This window comes from Leptonotus elevatus, chromosome 2 (assembly GCF_054856555.1).
Source record: "Leptonotus elevatus isolate MCC_2025b chromosome 2, RoL_Lele_1.0, whole genome shotgun sequence".
Taxonomy (NCBI): domain Eukaryota; kingdom Metazoa; phylum Chordata; class Actinopteri; order Syngnathiformes; family Syngnathidae; genus Leptonotus; species Leptonotus elevatus.
This window is the reverse complement of record NC_141240.1, coordinates 28,416,238-28,429,869: the sequence shown is the minus strand read 5'-3', so window position 1 is coordinate 28,429,869 and position 13,632 is coordinate 28,416,238. Positions and strand designations below refer to the sequence as shown.

At 40.6% G+C, this 13,632-nt stretch overlaps 1 protein-coding gene across 4 annotated transcripts; it reads left to right on the top strand.

Moving 5' to 3' along the window:
- Nucleotides 1–2,553: 2,553 nt before the first annotated feature.
- Nucleotides 2,554–12,810, top strand: zfp64 (zinc finger protein 64 homolog (mouse)). 4 transcript variants are annotated; one of them, XM_086067024.1, is made up of 7 exons: nucleotides 2,554–2,698; nucleotides 5,463–5,587; nucleotides 5,676–5,837; nucleotides 6,372–6,506; nucleotides 7,771–7,833; nucleotides 7,909–8,160; nucleotides 9,686–12,810. In XM_086067024.1, the coding sequence occupies exons 2-7, from the start codon at nucleotides 5,542–5,544 to the stop codon at nucleotides 10,843–10,845; spliced, it is 1,818 nt and encodes a 605-aa protein (XP_085923150.1). In that variant the 5' UTR covers nucleotides 2,554–2,698; nucleotides 5,463–5,541; the 3' UTR covers nucleotides 10,846–12,810. The 4 variants fall into 4 exon arrangements, with proteins under 4 accessions (XP_085923150.1, XP_085923151.1, XP_085923152.1 ...); XM_086067025.1 differs by having other exon boundaries at nucleotides 2,589–2,709; XM_086067026.1 differs by lacking the exon at nucleotides 2,554–2,698 and having other exon boundaries at nucleotides 5,367–5,587; nucleotides 6,378–6,506.
- Nucleotides 12,811–13,632: the final 822 nt, after the last annotated feature.

The window sequence follows — 13,632 nt, the reverse complement described above, 5'->3', positions numbered from 1 at the left end:
AATAAATAATTACTAGTGGAATAATGTCGAGGATAGGCCTATACTTTCATTTAAATCAATCCTTAAATCTGAATTTGTAAATCCATCCAAACGCTGCTTAGGGACTCAGCCTGACTGCGCATAGTGAATTTCTGCAAATAATTGACATTCCGCTAAACCTAAAAATTGTAAATGCCTACTGTATATTGATAAATAAATACCACAAACTATGATCCCAAACGATTAAAAGCATTTCATACACTTATACAAACCCTTAAAAATACAGCACAATAGACATTTTACAGCTCAGCACGCCTACTGTATACAAACACAATGTATAGTAGCTACCTGTAAGTGTACGTCAGTAAGTTTGGTGAAAACAATAAACATTTGACCACAAGCAAAGAGGTAGGAGTTACATTGATAGTATTCACCTTTAATGGGGTGGTCTGTGTTGGTGGGAAACTACCTGCTATGTAGGCTACTAGCCTTATGTAGCAGTTCGCGCTAGCATCGGTGTTTGCTGACCCGAAACCACTGGATCCACAATGACAACATCACCTGATGGTCATGGATAGGTTTAGCAATGCTCTGCTGAAAAGTTGCCAGTGGTTTTGATGCTGTATTTAGTCCTAATTTAGCAAAACTATCGTAAGCAACAGCAGATAATGGTGGCACCACCTTCACACTTTTGCGGACTGTCAATCAATATCAAAAATGGCTGCAGTTAGATTTGTGATTGGATGAGCGAGGTGGAGCCTTGGAGCAGAACGAGTGACTATAGGCAGAACTTCAGAATAGAACAGAAACAACTTTCTGCCTTCCGCCATGGAAGTTTGGTTGAGAGCACACTAGACAACTAATTTAACGTATTTGATTGGCTAATCGCCAATATAAAAAAATATATATCATACATTATTAGACAGCCTTTTGAAACATGAAAATAAAACATTTTAGCCTTTTTTGGGGGGGGGGGGGGGCCATATCTCTGAAAATTGCAAATAGGTGAGTATTTCTCACTAAACCTACATAGTGAACTTCACCATCTTTGCACTCACGATTTTATTTGCTTCCTTCAAATCAGAATCATCTTAAATGAGCCCCTCCTAAATGACATGAAATATTAATGAGCTAAATGACTCAAAGCCGAACCTTCTGCAGCAGGCCCTTAGGTGACAAAGCTGGATTAATATTTGATGGCTAAATATGATTGGGGGGAGGGGGGGGGGGGCTTCAAAAAGACACTTGGAGGCAATACAATATGAGGAGGTTGGGAGAGTGGTGAATGTTGTTGGGGTGCCCTCCGGTGGAGACCAGGTATAATTGCTGTTGACATCCTACAAGTCATCGTGCAATTACAGCACGTGTCGCTCCAGTGTGGCAGCCGGCTGTGATGCTTGATGACAGCCTGGAGCCATTAAGCAAGTGTAAGCAGCTGGCACACCTCGAATGGAGAAAATCATGTGAGAGCGGAAAGTCTCCAAAACACGCACAGACTTGCACCATCTTCGTTGTGCTCATCCTATCACACAAACTGAATGGGGTACTGGTTGATCGTTTTCATTGTTATTTTGGCTGCTCTTTTTTTTTTTTTACAATAAAGTTATTTTGGAAACTGCATGGACATGCAGAGATCTGTAAACTACATCGTTGACAGCCAACATTTTCAAGGAAATAAATAAAGGACTTTGAATCACTGCTGTGCTAAGCATTGAACTACCTTTTGAAACTTTAGTTCAGTGAACAATGGCTTTGCCGAAAGAAATTCATAGAATTATACTGTACATATACAGGACTTTATAATAGCCACTAAATCATCAACATTTATTTATAAAATAATGTTATAAAATGGACAAAATCAATAAATGCACCCTTGACTTGTCACCAGCCAATCACACGGCAGAACATTTTTAGTCAAACAATCATTCACACTCACAATTTAGAATCTCGAAAGAAGCACCTGGAAGAAAAACAACGCAAGCAACATAAACTCCGCACAAAAAGGCCGGAGCCGAGACTCGAACCCCACACGTGCGAGGCAGAGGTACAGTACTACTAGCTGCCCCGTTGCCATTTTTAATTTATCTAAAAATAATAAAGTCAAGATCAAAGTAAGTCAGCCTTGCCCTCCATTGCTGACAGATGTCATGAGACCCTCCTAATGAGCTCGTCTGTGGGTCATTTGTATGTTGCATGTAAATGTGCTCTTTTGATGCACATTTAACCACAGCAGATTTATGTGCATGTGATTTACACGCTGTTTACTCACACTCATCTAATTATTTATTTTTGCTTCCGCGCCTTTGCCTCTTTTACACCGTGTCATCACATTTTTGGTCGGCCAAACTATAAGTGTCCTGATTGATGTGATATGTTGTGTTGCAATGCATGCATCCATTTTGATGTGACGTGCGACAAGTCCGTTGTTAAAAGGCTCTGCTTCTGTCCCCGCACATCATTTATGTGTGTGTGCGTGCGTGCACTTCCTGTTTGCCTCCAGAATCTCGCTGTTTCAGCAGGGTGGGAATCAGGCCAAAGTCTTGAGCCTCCCAGTAGCAATGAGCCAGTTAAGGAGCTGCCAGTGAAAATGGCGCCGCGCGTCAGTCACGTTCACGGCTTATTCACAGCGGCGGCGCATAAAGAAGCTTTTCTCGTTCACTCGCCCCAACAAGCCACTAAATTGCCTTCACTTGAAAGATGGCGGAGGGTGTGCGCAAGTGTAAGTGCCTTGTAAGAGCAGACACACATGAAATATGAGCTTGTTGGAGTTAGCTGCCCATGCTAAATCTTAGGGCCATGTGCTGATGTGTGTTATGTGGACGATGTAGCCATCAGTGTTCGTTTGTGCCAATGCCAGCCGGACATAGAGGTTACTTAACATGCCATTTTTGTAGACGGGCGCAAATGCCATCGATGTAAAAAAATGCTGCACATCTTCATTTTTGTGCTGGTGCAAAACTAGTTTTACTGAGTTTGGGAAAACGGAGGACATATTCAATAACATGCCTCCGGCGCACCTGACAATTTGGTGACAGAAAGTAGATTGGAATTTAGACCGGTTAAAAGCAGGTCTAAGTTGTGGCACAGGTGTTTCACGTGATGTGTGTGGTGGATGTCACCGTATTTCATTCATAACTATGACAACAGAGTGCGTCAATCCCTATAAATCATTGTAGAAATCGGGTCATTGAACACATTATTATTATTATTATTATTATTATTATTATCATCACCTTAAATACATTTTTAAAAGCACTCCCCCGATAGCGTCAAATCTCCACCAGCAATGGACCTTATACACAAAAGTTTGCCAGCTGCTTTACACACTACAATACATATGTCTCACTCTGTATGGATAAGATTATGTGAAGCAATTCAAAAAAAAAATATTGTATCGTTGATGCAATTTTCTGCAGTGAGGACTGGCAGTAGTTGTTGTATGTCAACAACACCCTGTGTATTTCCGTTGTCTACTAAGGCCACTATCTCCATTGTATTTGTCGGTTCTGTTACAAGCAAGTATCAAAGCGGCCATTTTTCCTATGACTTGCCAGCATTAGGGTTTCTTATGGATAACATTTGAGGAAGATTTTTTTTTTTTGTGGAAAATGTTTTGGGTTTTGAGGGTGGAGACTTGTGATTGTTGCAACTAAGTGATATTATGCGTAAGGTGTGTTGTGGTCATCCTGAGTAGACCACACACGATAACGGCACTAAAAAAAACACAGCGGACCCCACACACACACACACACACACACACACACTTAGTCAATCACAATCAATCAATCAATTAATAAATAAATAATGATTGTGATGTATGTACGTTCCCACTGGTGGGCGGTGCAAGTGGTACCTGGGCCTTCAGCGGGGACTCACCTGACTTAATCCACCACTTAATACCACTACTGTCATGTCACAATTATAGAAACGAATAATCAATACTATGCAAAAACAACATAACAGCACGCAAGTGTACTATGTACATCGAGAGCAGTTCAGAATCAATCATTTATCTAAATGTAATGAAAACATAAGTTTTAAATCAAATGTATTAGACACACCAGAGATGATTATTAAATGTGTTATTGTGTGCCGATTTCCACATATTTATTTTGCTTGTCAAACTTGGCTTGTTTTTACCAACCAATAAACGGATGGACAATGTTGTTATTGTGAGCCTGCTAACAAATTGCAAATTGGAAATCTGATTGGTTAAAGAAACAGTCCCATTGCTAATACAGTTTAAGTCAGTGATATGCAAACAGAGTGTTGTAGCATGCAGGGATAGATCATCAGTGGGGAATGTATGAGTTGTTTGATTTTGAAGACAGTCCACTTCAGAGGTTCCACTGTATTTAGAAAGTCTTTAACCAAACTGATTGATTCATATTTAGTCTGATACTACCATGCTTGGTTTTAAGATTGATATGATTTTATTATGAGTTTTGCAATGTCTGAAAATATTCGGTTTCTGTTTCTGTAATGCTTTGTGTAAAGCACTTGTGATACAAAATTTATAAACTTGCCTTGCCTTATATTTTGCATATATTTTCACTCGGTTTAGACTGCTTTTGAACATCTATCCTGCTTCCTTTTGTTGTATGTCTTTCTTTATTTTGTGGTTTGTGATCAAATCTTAATTAGAAATATGTATATAAACTTGTTCTTGGCTATGTTTTTTTTCTCTAAAGAAAAATCATTATTATACTGTATTTTTTCATGTAAATTATTTCATATTTTGTCATTCTTATGTCATATGTGCAGACCTCCAGCATTAGAATACATACGGCAGTCAATCAAACCTGAATTCCTATATTTTCATCACTGTTAATATGTCATTCTTAAAGGATGTACGGTAGTGTGTCCTTGAAACCAATATCACATTTCTTCAGTATGTGAATTATTTTATCTGGGCCATTATTTACTCTTACATTATTTACTGCTTCCGGGGAAAAAAGAAACCTTCTCCTCTCTTTGTTTAAATTTAACACACTTTATAAATACCGGCTAGACTTGATTACAAGTAGAAGGAATATGATGGATAGTTTGGAAATTGAAAAAGTAGATCTGCCAAACGTTTTATATTTTGTATTTGTTTGTTTGTTTGTTTGTTTGTTCATCTATGCATTCATTATTGTTCAAATATAAATATCCTTCAAATAATAACAGCTCCAATCGCATTGTTTAACATTATATTCAAATTGCATTTAATAGGTTTTCATATTGCCTTATTTGTAAATGTAAGTAAAATTTAAATGATCCTCAAAGTGGGAAGGAAAAAAAGTAGCCTACCTTAAATAACCTATTGCGCGTGACGTCATAGCTCCCTCCCTCACACACACACACACACACACGCATGCGTGTCTCTGCCCGCCGTAAACCTCACGCAACATGTCGTAAAACCCTTGCCGAACCGACAGTTTTTCTACAACAACATTACGTAGTTATTATCATGCGATTTTGTCATTTCGATCTCGTTTTAGCACCATGGAGAAATAATTCGTTGTTGTGGCCACGCTGTAACAAACGCGTCTGCCGAGAGAGGAGCCAAAAGGTGACTTGATGTGTCGCAAAATAAACCCGACAATGGCAACATACGATGCAGAAGGTAGGACGCATGAAGTAAACACCGTCAACTTTCTCTTATTTGTACATGTTTGACAAGTTTGTGTCTAAATAAGCGTACCTTTTTCAAGGGCATTCTGTAGTGGTGGAGGTGAGCCCGGACATCCACATCTGTGGATTCTGCAAGCAGCAGTATAACAATTTCGAAGTGTTTTTGGCCCACAAGCAGAGTGGATGTTCACTACCCACGCGTGACACCTCAGCCACGGCTGCAGCAGCTTCCTCGCTTCCAGGTGACGTATTATTTATATTTATTTTGCGTTTTTTTATTTATTTTTTGCTCCCAGTCGTTATCACTAGCTTTCTCGCTGCTCTTCATCTGTCTCTAGTCAACCCTCGCGTTCTTCATCCTGGTTCCTTTCTTCTTAGTTCTTGAGCTTCTTTTTTTCCTGCCTTACCTGGGTTAGCTGGAGGATTATTAAAATAATTAATCAATTAATAGAATTTGAAGTTTTTAAGATTTCATTGAACAGACCTTTTTTTTTTCATTAAACAAAACATGTGACCCAACACGTTTAACAAAAATACACCTTCCAGTCACATTTTATATCCAAATTAGAAATGGCATCTTCCATCAAGCTTCTCAAGCCGAGGCACATGACTTGAGTCAAAAAGTCACGTGACTCGAGTCCCCCCGCCGCTGTCATATCGTGTTCATAGTTGCCCTAATACAGTATTTCTCCTTTTGCGTTTTTAGCTCCTCTTCATCTTCTTCACGTTCTCCTTCTTGTTTGCAATTATGTCTCCCCCCTCCCCCCCACACTCAGGCATAGAGGTGGTTTTAGAGGAGACCTTTCAGACGTGTGTCCTGAGAGGGGTTAAGAAAATCCTGACCAAACCGCAGAAGACCAAAAAGCTAAAAGGCGCACTGACGTCCAAGAGGTACAGCTGTTGTTTCTCAGGTTAGTCAAGTCTTATTCCAGTCGAACAAAACACAAGTCAAAAAATGCATTGCTACTTTCATTCATTATAACATTTGTAGGGATGTTCGATACCGCTATTTCTCATACCGATACCAATACAAGTATTCAACTCTTTAGGAGTCACTGATGCTGATCACTAACACCACTTGTACTTTTTATATATAAAATTAAAAACAATGACAGATAACTCTAAAGAAAGCCCTCTATATCGCAATATAGTATTTTTCCTTAAAATTGTATGAAATTAATGGCAATTTTCTATTCTTGTAATTTCTAGTTCCTTATCATAAAACGGCCACAAGAGGGCCGCCGCTGTCGCGTGTACTGATACCTTGAAATTAGGCCTGGTATCGGCCCAATACTAACACCTGCATTTTGTTGGCGAATTCTCATGCCTCCAAAATCCTCACTTTTCAGGAGACCCAGAAAATGGCATGTTCTATTAGCCAATATTGCATCGTGGAAGACAGAAAGACATTTTCAACACTTTTGATTGGTCATTCATTTGTAAAAAAAAAGAACACACACTGACTGACTAATAGTATCAACGTGAAAAAAATATTAACTTGACCAAATTGTGACATAGGAGGATTCGGCCCAGCATCAGTGATTTATAATATTCTTATTAGGGGTGTTAGAAAAAAATAGATTTAGCATTATATATCGCGATATTACAGCGCGCACACCAATTTTTTATGGGAATATTCAACAAAACATCTTACTTAGGGTTAGGATTCACACATTAAGCATAGAAGAATGTTATATTAATGGAACATTAAGCCTTTATATTTTATTTCAATGCTGTTCAAACATGAAACCGACTGCAACCTGTTTGTCAAATGCAGTGGCTCAGTTATAAGCCTGAAGTTTCAGATAAATAAATACATTTTCATACAAATCTTACAGTGTACATGTACAAGTTTACTGATGAGTATTTTCTCAATTTGAGTGTAAAAAAATCGCAATAAGCAATTTATAGATTAATCGGTATCGAATTGAATCGTGACCTATGAATCGCCAGGTATTAGGCAAATCACCCCTAATTCTTATACTGTACTGAATATGTATGCTTAGTTATAATGATGATGGGTCAAGTTTTACTATTAGCAGCATTCACTCAAAAAAATATAATGTTGCACTTGCATGACAATTGGCTATGCAAAGCAGCTTTTCAATACAAATACAATATCATAAACAATTGCGGTATTACATTATGTCACATAGCATGTTTTCTTTCCTTCAGGCTGCAACTTTAAGACACAGTATGGCCAAAAAGACATGGAGCGACACCTTAAAACTCACACCGGTACATCCTTGCTTTAAAAGTTAGTGTAAAGCTTGGGCATACTTTACATACCCGTTTCTCTATCCGTCCCTACAGGTGAGAAGCCGTTCGAGTGCGAGCTGTGCCACAAGCGCTTTAGCCGGCGGGACAAGCTCAACATGCACAGCCGCTCACACACGGGCGAGAAGCCTCACAAGTGCAAGCTGTGCACGTACGCGGCGGCCGACAGCAGCAGTCTGAAGAAACACCTGCGGATCCACTACGACGAGCGGCCCTTCAAATGTCAGATCTGTCCCTACGCCAGCCGTAACTCCAGCCAGCTCACCGTGCACCTTCGCTCTCATACTGGTAGGTCGACGGCCATCTCAACCGTACATTTGGTTCTGATGTGGTGGAATCAATCTGCATTTGTGTCGTTCATGTTCTGTGATGCATGCGTCACGTGTACCTGCTGCCTCCATGAGTCCAAATCATTTTGTTGTCTTTTTTGGCATTTGCTCCCACTGAAGGAGTAATGAATGGGGCGTGGTATAGCCTACAGCAGCTCATTTGTAAGACATGGGGCCATCCATTCAAAACTGGTTGATATCGGTGAGAAATTAGCTAATAGGGTTCGTATTTATCCTTGGGGTATTTTCCTTTCCTTTTCCTTTTAAGGTTTGAAAAGTGCTTGACTGGTAAGAAGAAAATTTCCCAGGTATTGCATTCTTTTTAACTCTAACTGAAAAATAATGTTGCCTGGAAAATAAACAGCATACATCCATAAATTGAAGAGAAAAAAAATTATGAACTCACAATAAACCGGCCTTTGGTATATGTAAGTATTGTAACACTTGTAATACTTACCACAAAAAAATGACCTCCTTTGAATAAGTCCCCTTTTAAAAAAAAGCCTTTAACCTTTTAAATATCAGGAACAAAATCCTTTCCATGCATAATATTCAGACCAACTATAGTTTTATTTTCTTTACATTATCATCTGTGAATTTGGCGAGTCTGTGCCAAGGGTTCTCGTCTCTCCCGGGGAAATAAGTTGTAGTGCACATATACCATTTTATTGATGAGCTTATGAAATGACTGAGAATATTTAATATTTCTTGAAAATAAATACAGTTAGTAAATGTTTCCACATACCCCCTGCAATGGTCTTGGGTACCACTCGGGGTGCTGTTGTAGTGAATGAAACTGGACTGCTTTATGGTGCTTTCACACGAGCACACGTGTGCCTTTTGAATCAAATTCTTAATTATGTTTTTCTTCCCCCTTGGTATAGTTTTTTGGGTCAAGTCACAGTGTAAACGGAGTACCGGTAATACAAATGTAGGTCCTACTGCATTTACCATTAGGAAGGGCTCCAAACAAAATGTGGTGCAATTCAGTTGTTGTCATAATGGTGATGTATCTGCATGTAGTAATAGTTGGCACACAACATTAAACGAAAATGTCACAAAAAGTATCTATAGGCAAATAATGATAATAATAATAATCCTGTCTCAATTTACTCACAAATGTACTTGTTAGCTAGAACACAAAACTATTATTTTGTTGTATGAATTCCCACAGCTGGTTACATATGTTGACTGTACCATTTATCTACTATCTAGTGAAAGAGTATTTAATTGTTTGTAAACAATTTTCCATTTAGTAAAGTGAAATGTGATCATGTTTGGCACAAATGATGAACTGTCATGGCAGCATAGTGGCTGGAATCACAGCACGTGACAATGTTGATATTTTTGTGACCAATAAGAGAAGAGACCAATGTCACATGGTTTGTGATTTTCCTGTCTGAGAAAACGTAATCGTGATTCGAACCGTTGAAGGACAACTACACGAGCGCCTTTTCCTCATCCTGTGTTTTGTGTTCCTCAAGGAGATGCGCCCTTCCAGTGCCAGCAGTGTGATGCCAAGTTCAAGATCAACTCCGACTTAAAGAGACACATTCGGGTCCACTCGGGAGAGAAACCTTACAAGTGTGACCTGTGCGAGTACCGCTGCGCCATGAAAGGTAACCTCAAGTCTCACGTTCAGATCAAACACGGCACCGAGAACGCCTTCCACTGTGCCCATTGCGAGTTCGCGTGCGCCAACAAGATGGCGCTGCGGCAGCACTCGCGCCAGCACCGGCCCGTTCAACCCATCCAGTGCCCAAAGTGCACGTACTCCTGCGCCAGTCGCGGGGCACTCAAAGTCCACGAGAGGATCCACTCTGAGGAGCGTCCCTTTAAATGCGACTCGTGTAACTACGCCTCCAAGCAGCGCAGCAACCTGGTCATCCACAAGAAGAGGTTCCACTCGGACACACCCGAAAAAGGCGGCGGGAAAAGGGCGGGCGACGACCACCCGAAACCCATCAGCTCTCGTTACCGAGCCAAGCTGGACGCCACTCGGGCCTACAGCTGCGACACGTGCAACGCTTCGTTTGTGAGGGAAGACTCGTTGAGGAGTCACAGGAAACAGCACAGAGAGACCCAGAACCCACTGCAGGGCCAAGTGACCGCCCCGTCACCACACGACAGCACCCAACTCGAACTCCCCGTTCAGGTGGACTCATTGACCCCTTACAATAGCACACAGCTCAAAATTATCGTGTCTTCTGCGGAGAGTCCCAACAAGATGGTTCTGTTGAGTCCAGAACACCAGGACATGGTGGTGAACTCCATGATCCAGCAGGTCAATCTGCTGGCACCTGTGCAGCCACCCGGGTTGTCCCAAAGCACAGAAGCCACATTTGTACCCCAGACGGTCCTTTTGACACCGCTACTCTCCGCCGACGACACTAACAGCTCCCTGCACCAAACCCTGGTCCACTCGGCAATGGGTGCTCCGGAGTCTAGCGCCGTCCCTCAGACTTTCATCACCACCTGCAGCGAACTGGAGGACTTGAGCGCCTTGGTCCAAGAGGGTGGTGCCGAGGTAACAGTTGTGACGGAAGGGAATGCCGCCACGGTGACCTCGAAGAGTCCGACCGAACCGACCACAGAATCCACTTTAGGTCCGGGGGAGGGTCGAGGGCAGTGCCTTAGCATGTGAGCGGAACCGGAACTTTTTAAATGGACACTTACGGCAAGATAAGCTACGTGTTTCCCTGGAAATAACTTTTTGGGGGTCTGGTGTTCACTTTAGTCAGTCATGTACTTGCAATGATGCTAGATTTAAAAATATCTTCTTTTTTTTCTTTTTAGAATTTAGAATATATAATTGATGATGTGGTGCTGTACCAATAGAACTTGAACTCATGTACTCTCATAATCGGGCGTGAACATGCAGCTTGTGGGCCACTTAAGGGCTGTAGGTATAGAAAGCCATTTAAACATTTACTGTATTCTTTATCCATCTGAAGGTCCAATTCTTAGTATTATGTTTGTCCTCACTAAGTCAATGTATATTTCTGCACGTTAGTAGGACAACTACATGTTACTAATGAGACTAAACTAGTCTGTACAACATGGTATACAATTTGGTGAAGCATTAGATGTAGGGATGCACGATAGTATCGGTGGCCGATAATTATCGGCAATTATCAACCAATTTGACGTCATACAGATAAATCGGATAAAGAAAACAGCCGATAGCCACGTTGGTCCATCTCTTGTGGTTGTGGCTCAAGTTGTGCCCAACTCCTTAAACCCTGCCCTCTCCTATGGCAGTGTCGCATAATTGTGACGTCATAATGCGCGCGACCTCGTGTTCACAGAAGATGCATCATGGCGACATGCCAGAAGCCAGTGTGGGCTTTCTTTACTGTGGTTCCCAAAATGTTGCCCTCACAGTTTTTTTTGTTGCATTTTTAAAACATGACTTTTGGCAAACTCAAAATGAGTTACCGGTTGTCTTTGAAGTAATATCAATAAAATTCATATTCATGGTGCTTTACACAATGTTCCAATGTATCATTGTATATGTTAGACTTATAGTAGAACTTAAAAGTATATTTGTATTCAAGTTAATTTTGCAAACAATTATCGGCATACTTATCGGTTATCGACATCGGCACTTTCTAAATTATTGGTTTATCAATATCGGTCGAAAATGGCATTATCGTGCATCCCTAATTAGATGTATACTAGTCATTGTTCAGTACTGCACAGTTTTGCCAGATGTAGGTGTCCTACTAATACTAAGCCTGTAACGATACAGTATTAAAACAGAAAATAGTGATGCACATAAACCTGCATCCTTTTTGTAATGCTGCAGCCGTGGTAACCATTCCAACTTCCTTCCGTTTATATGAGCACACACTGTTACCAAATTTAATATAATAATGTCATGTCTTAATATCCATCCATCCATCCATTTACTACCACTTATTTGGGGTCGGGTCGCGGGGGAAGCAGCTTTAGGAGGGAAGCCCAGACTTGCCTCTCCCCAGCCACTTCAGCATGCTCCTCCGACGGGATCCCAAGGCTTTCCCAGGCCAGCCGGGAGACATAGTCTCTCCAGCGTGTCCTGGGTCGTCCCCGGGGCCTCCCGCCAGTGGGACATGCCCGGAACACCTCTCCAGGGAGGCGTCCAGGAGGCATCCGAACCAGATGCCCAAGCCACCTCAACTGGCTCCTCTCCACGTGGAGTAGCAGCGGCTCAATCCGGAGTCCCTCCCGGATGACTGAGCTTTTCACCCTATATCTAAGGGAGAACCCATTTCGGCCGCTTGTATCCGACCCACAGCTCGTGAGGGTAGGAACGTAGATCGACCGGTAAAACGGACCGATACAGAGTTCGGATCACTGCAGACGCTGCACCGATCCGCCTGTCGATCTCCCGCTCCCTCCTACCCTAGTGAACAAGACCCCAAGATATTTGAACTCCTCCACTTGGGGAAGGATCTCCTCCCCGACCCGGAGAGAGCACGCCACCCTTTTCCGACTGAGGTCCATGGTCTCGGATTTGGAGGTGCTGATCCTCATCCCAACCGCTTCACACCCGGTTGCAAATTGCTCCAGTGGGAGTTGGAGATCACGGCTTGATGAAGCCAACAGCACCAGATCATTTGCGAAAAGTGTGTGTATGTATGTATATATATATATATATATATATATATATATATGTATGTATATGTATATATATATATATATATATATGTATATATATATATATATATATATATGTATATATATATATATATATATATATGTATGTATATATATATATATGTATGTATATGTATATATGTATATATGTATATATGTATATATGTATGTATATATATATATATATATATATATATGTATATATATATATATATATGTATATGTATATATATATATATATATGTATATATATATGTGTATATATATATATGTATATATATATGTGTATATATATATATGTATATATATATATGTGTGTATATATATATATATATGTGTATATATATATATGTGTAGATATATATGTATACACACACACATGCCCACAAATGCTCAAATTTTGCTTTTTTTCCCCCTTCCATACATTCAATGTTTACCTCAGAGTGCCTGCTCAATGAGTTTCCAAAAAGGTGACTGAAGCAACTGGATTGCAGTTCCTTAAATGGTCCACAAGAAGGCAGCAGATAGATAGAATACAGGCTAGTGTTCACGCTATGTAAGGCAGTCATTCAATACAGGCTTTCAATATCGACTCATTTTTTTTCTTTTTTTTAACCTTCAGATGAATCCATTCAGGTCCTTTTCATCGGGGTTCTTGGAAAGAGAAAATCTAATAATGCACATCAAGGTCTGACTTTCTTAAAAGCTCTGTCTCTTTCCACTGATTGATTTTTCAATAAAATGCTGTTCTTCAAGCCTTTATCTTCCAGCCTCTTGTTCCTCTCTTGAC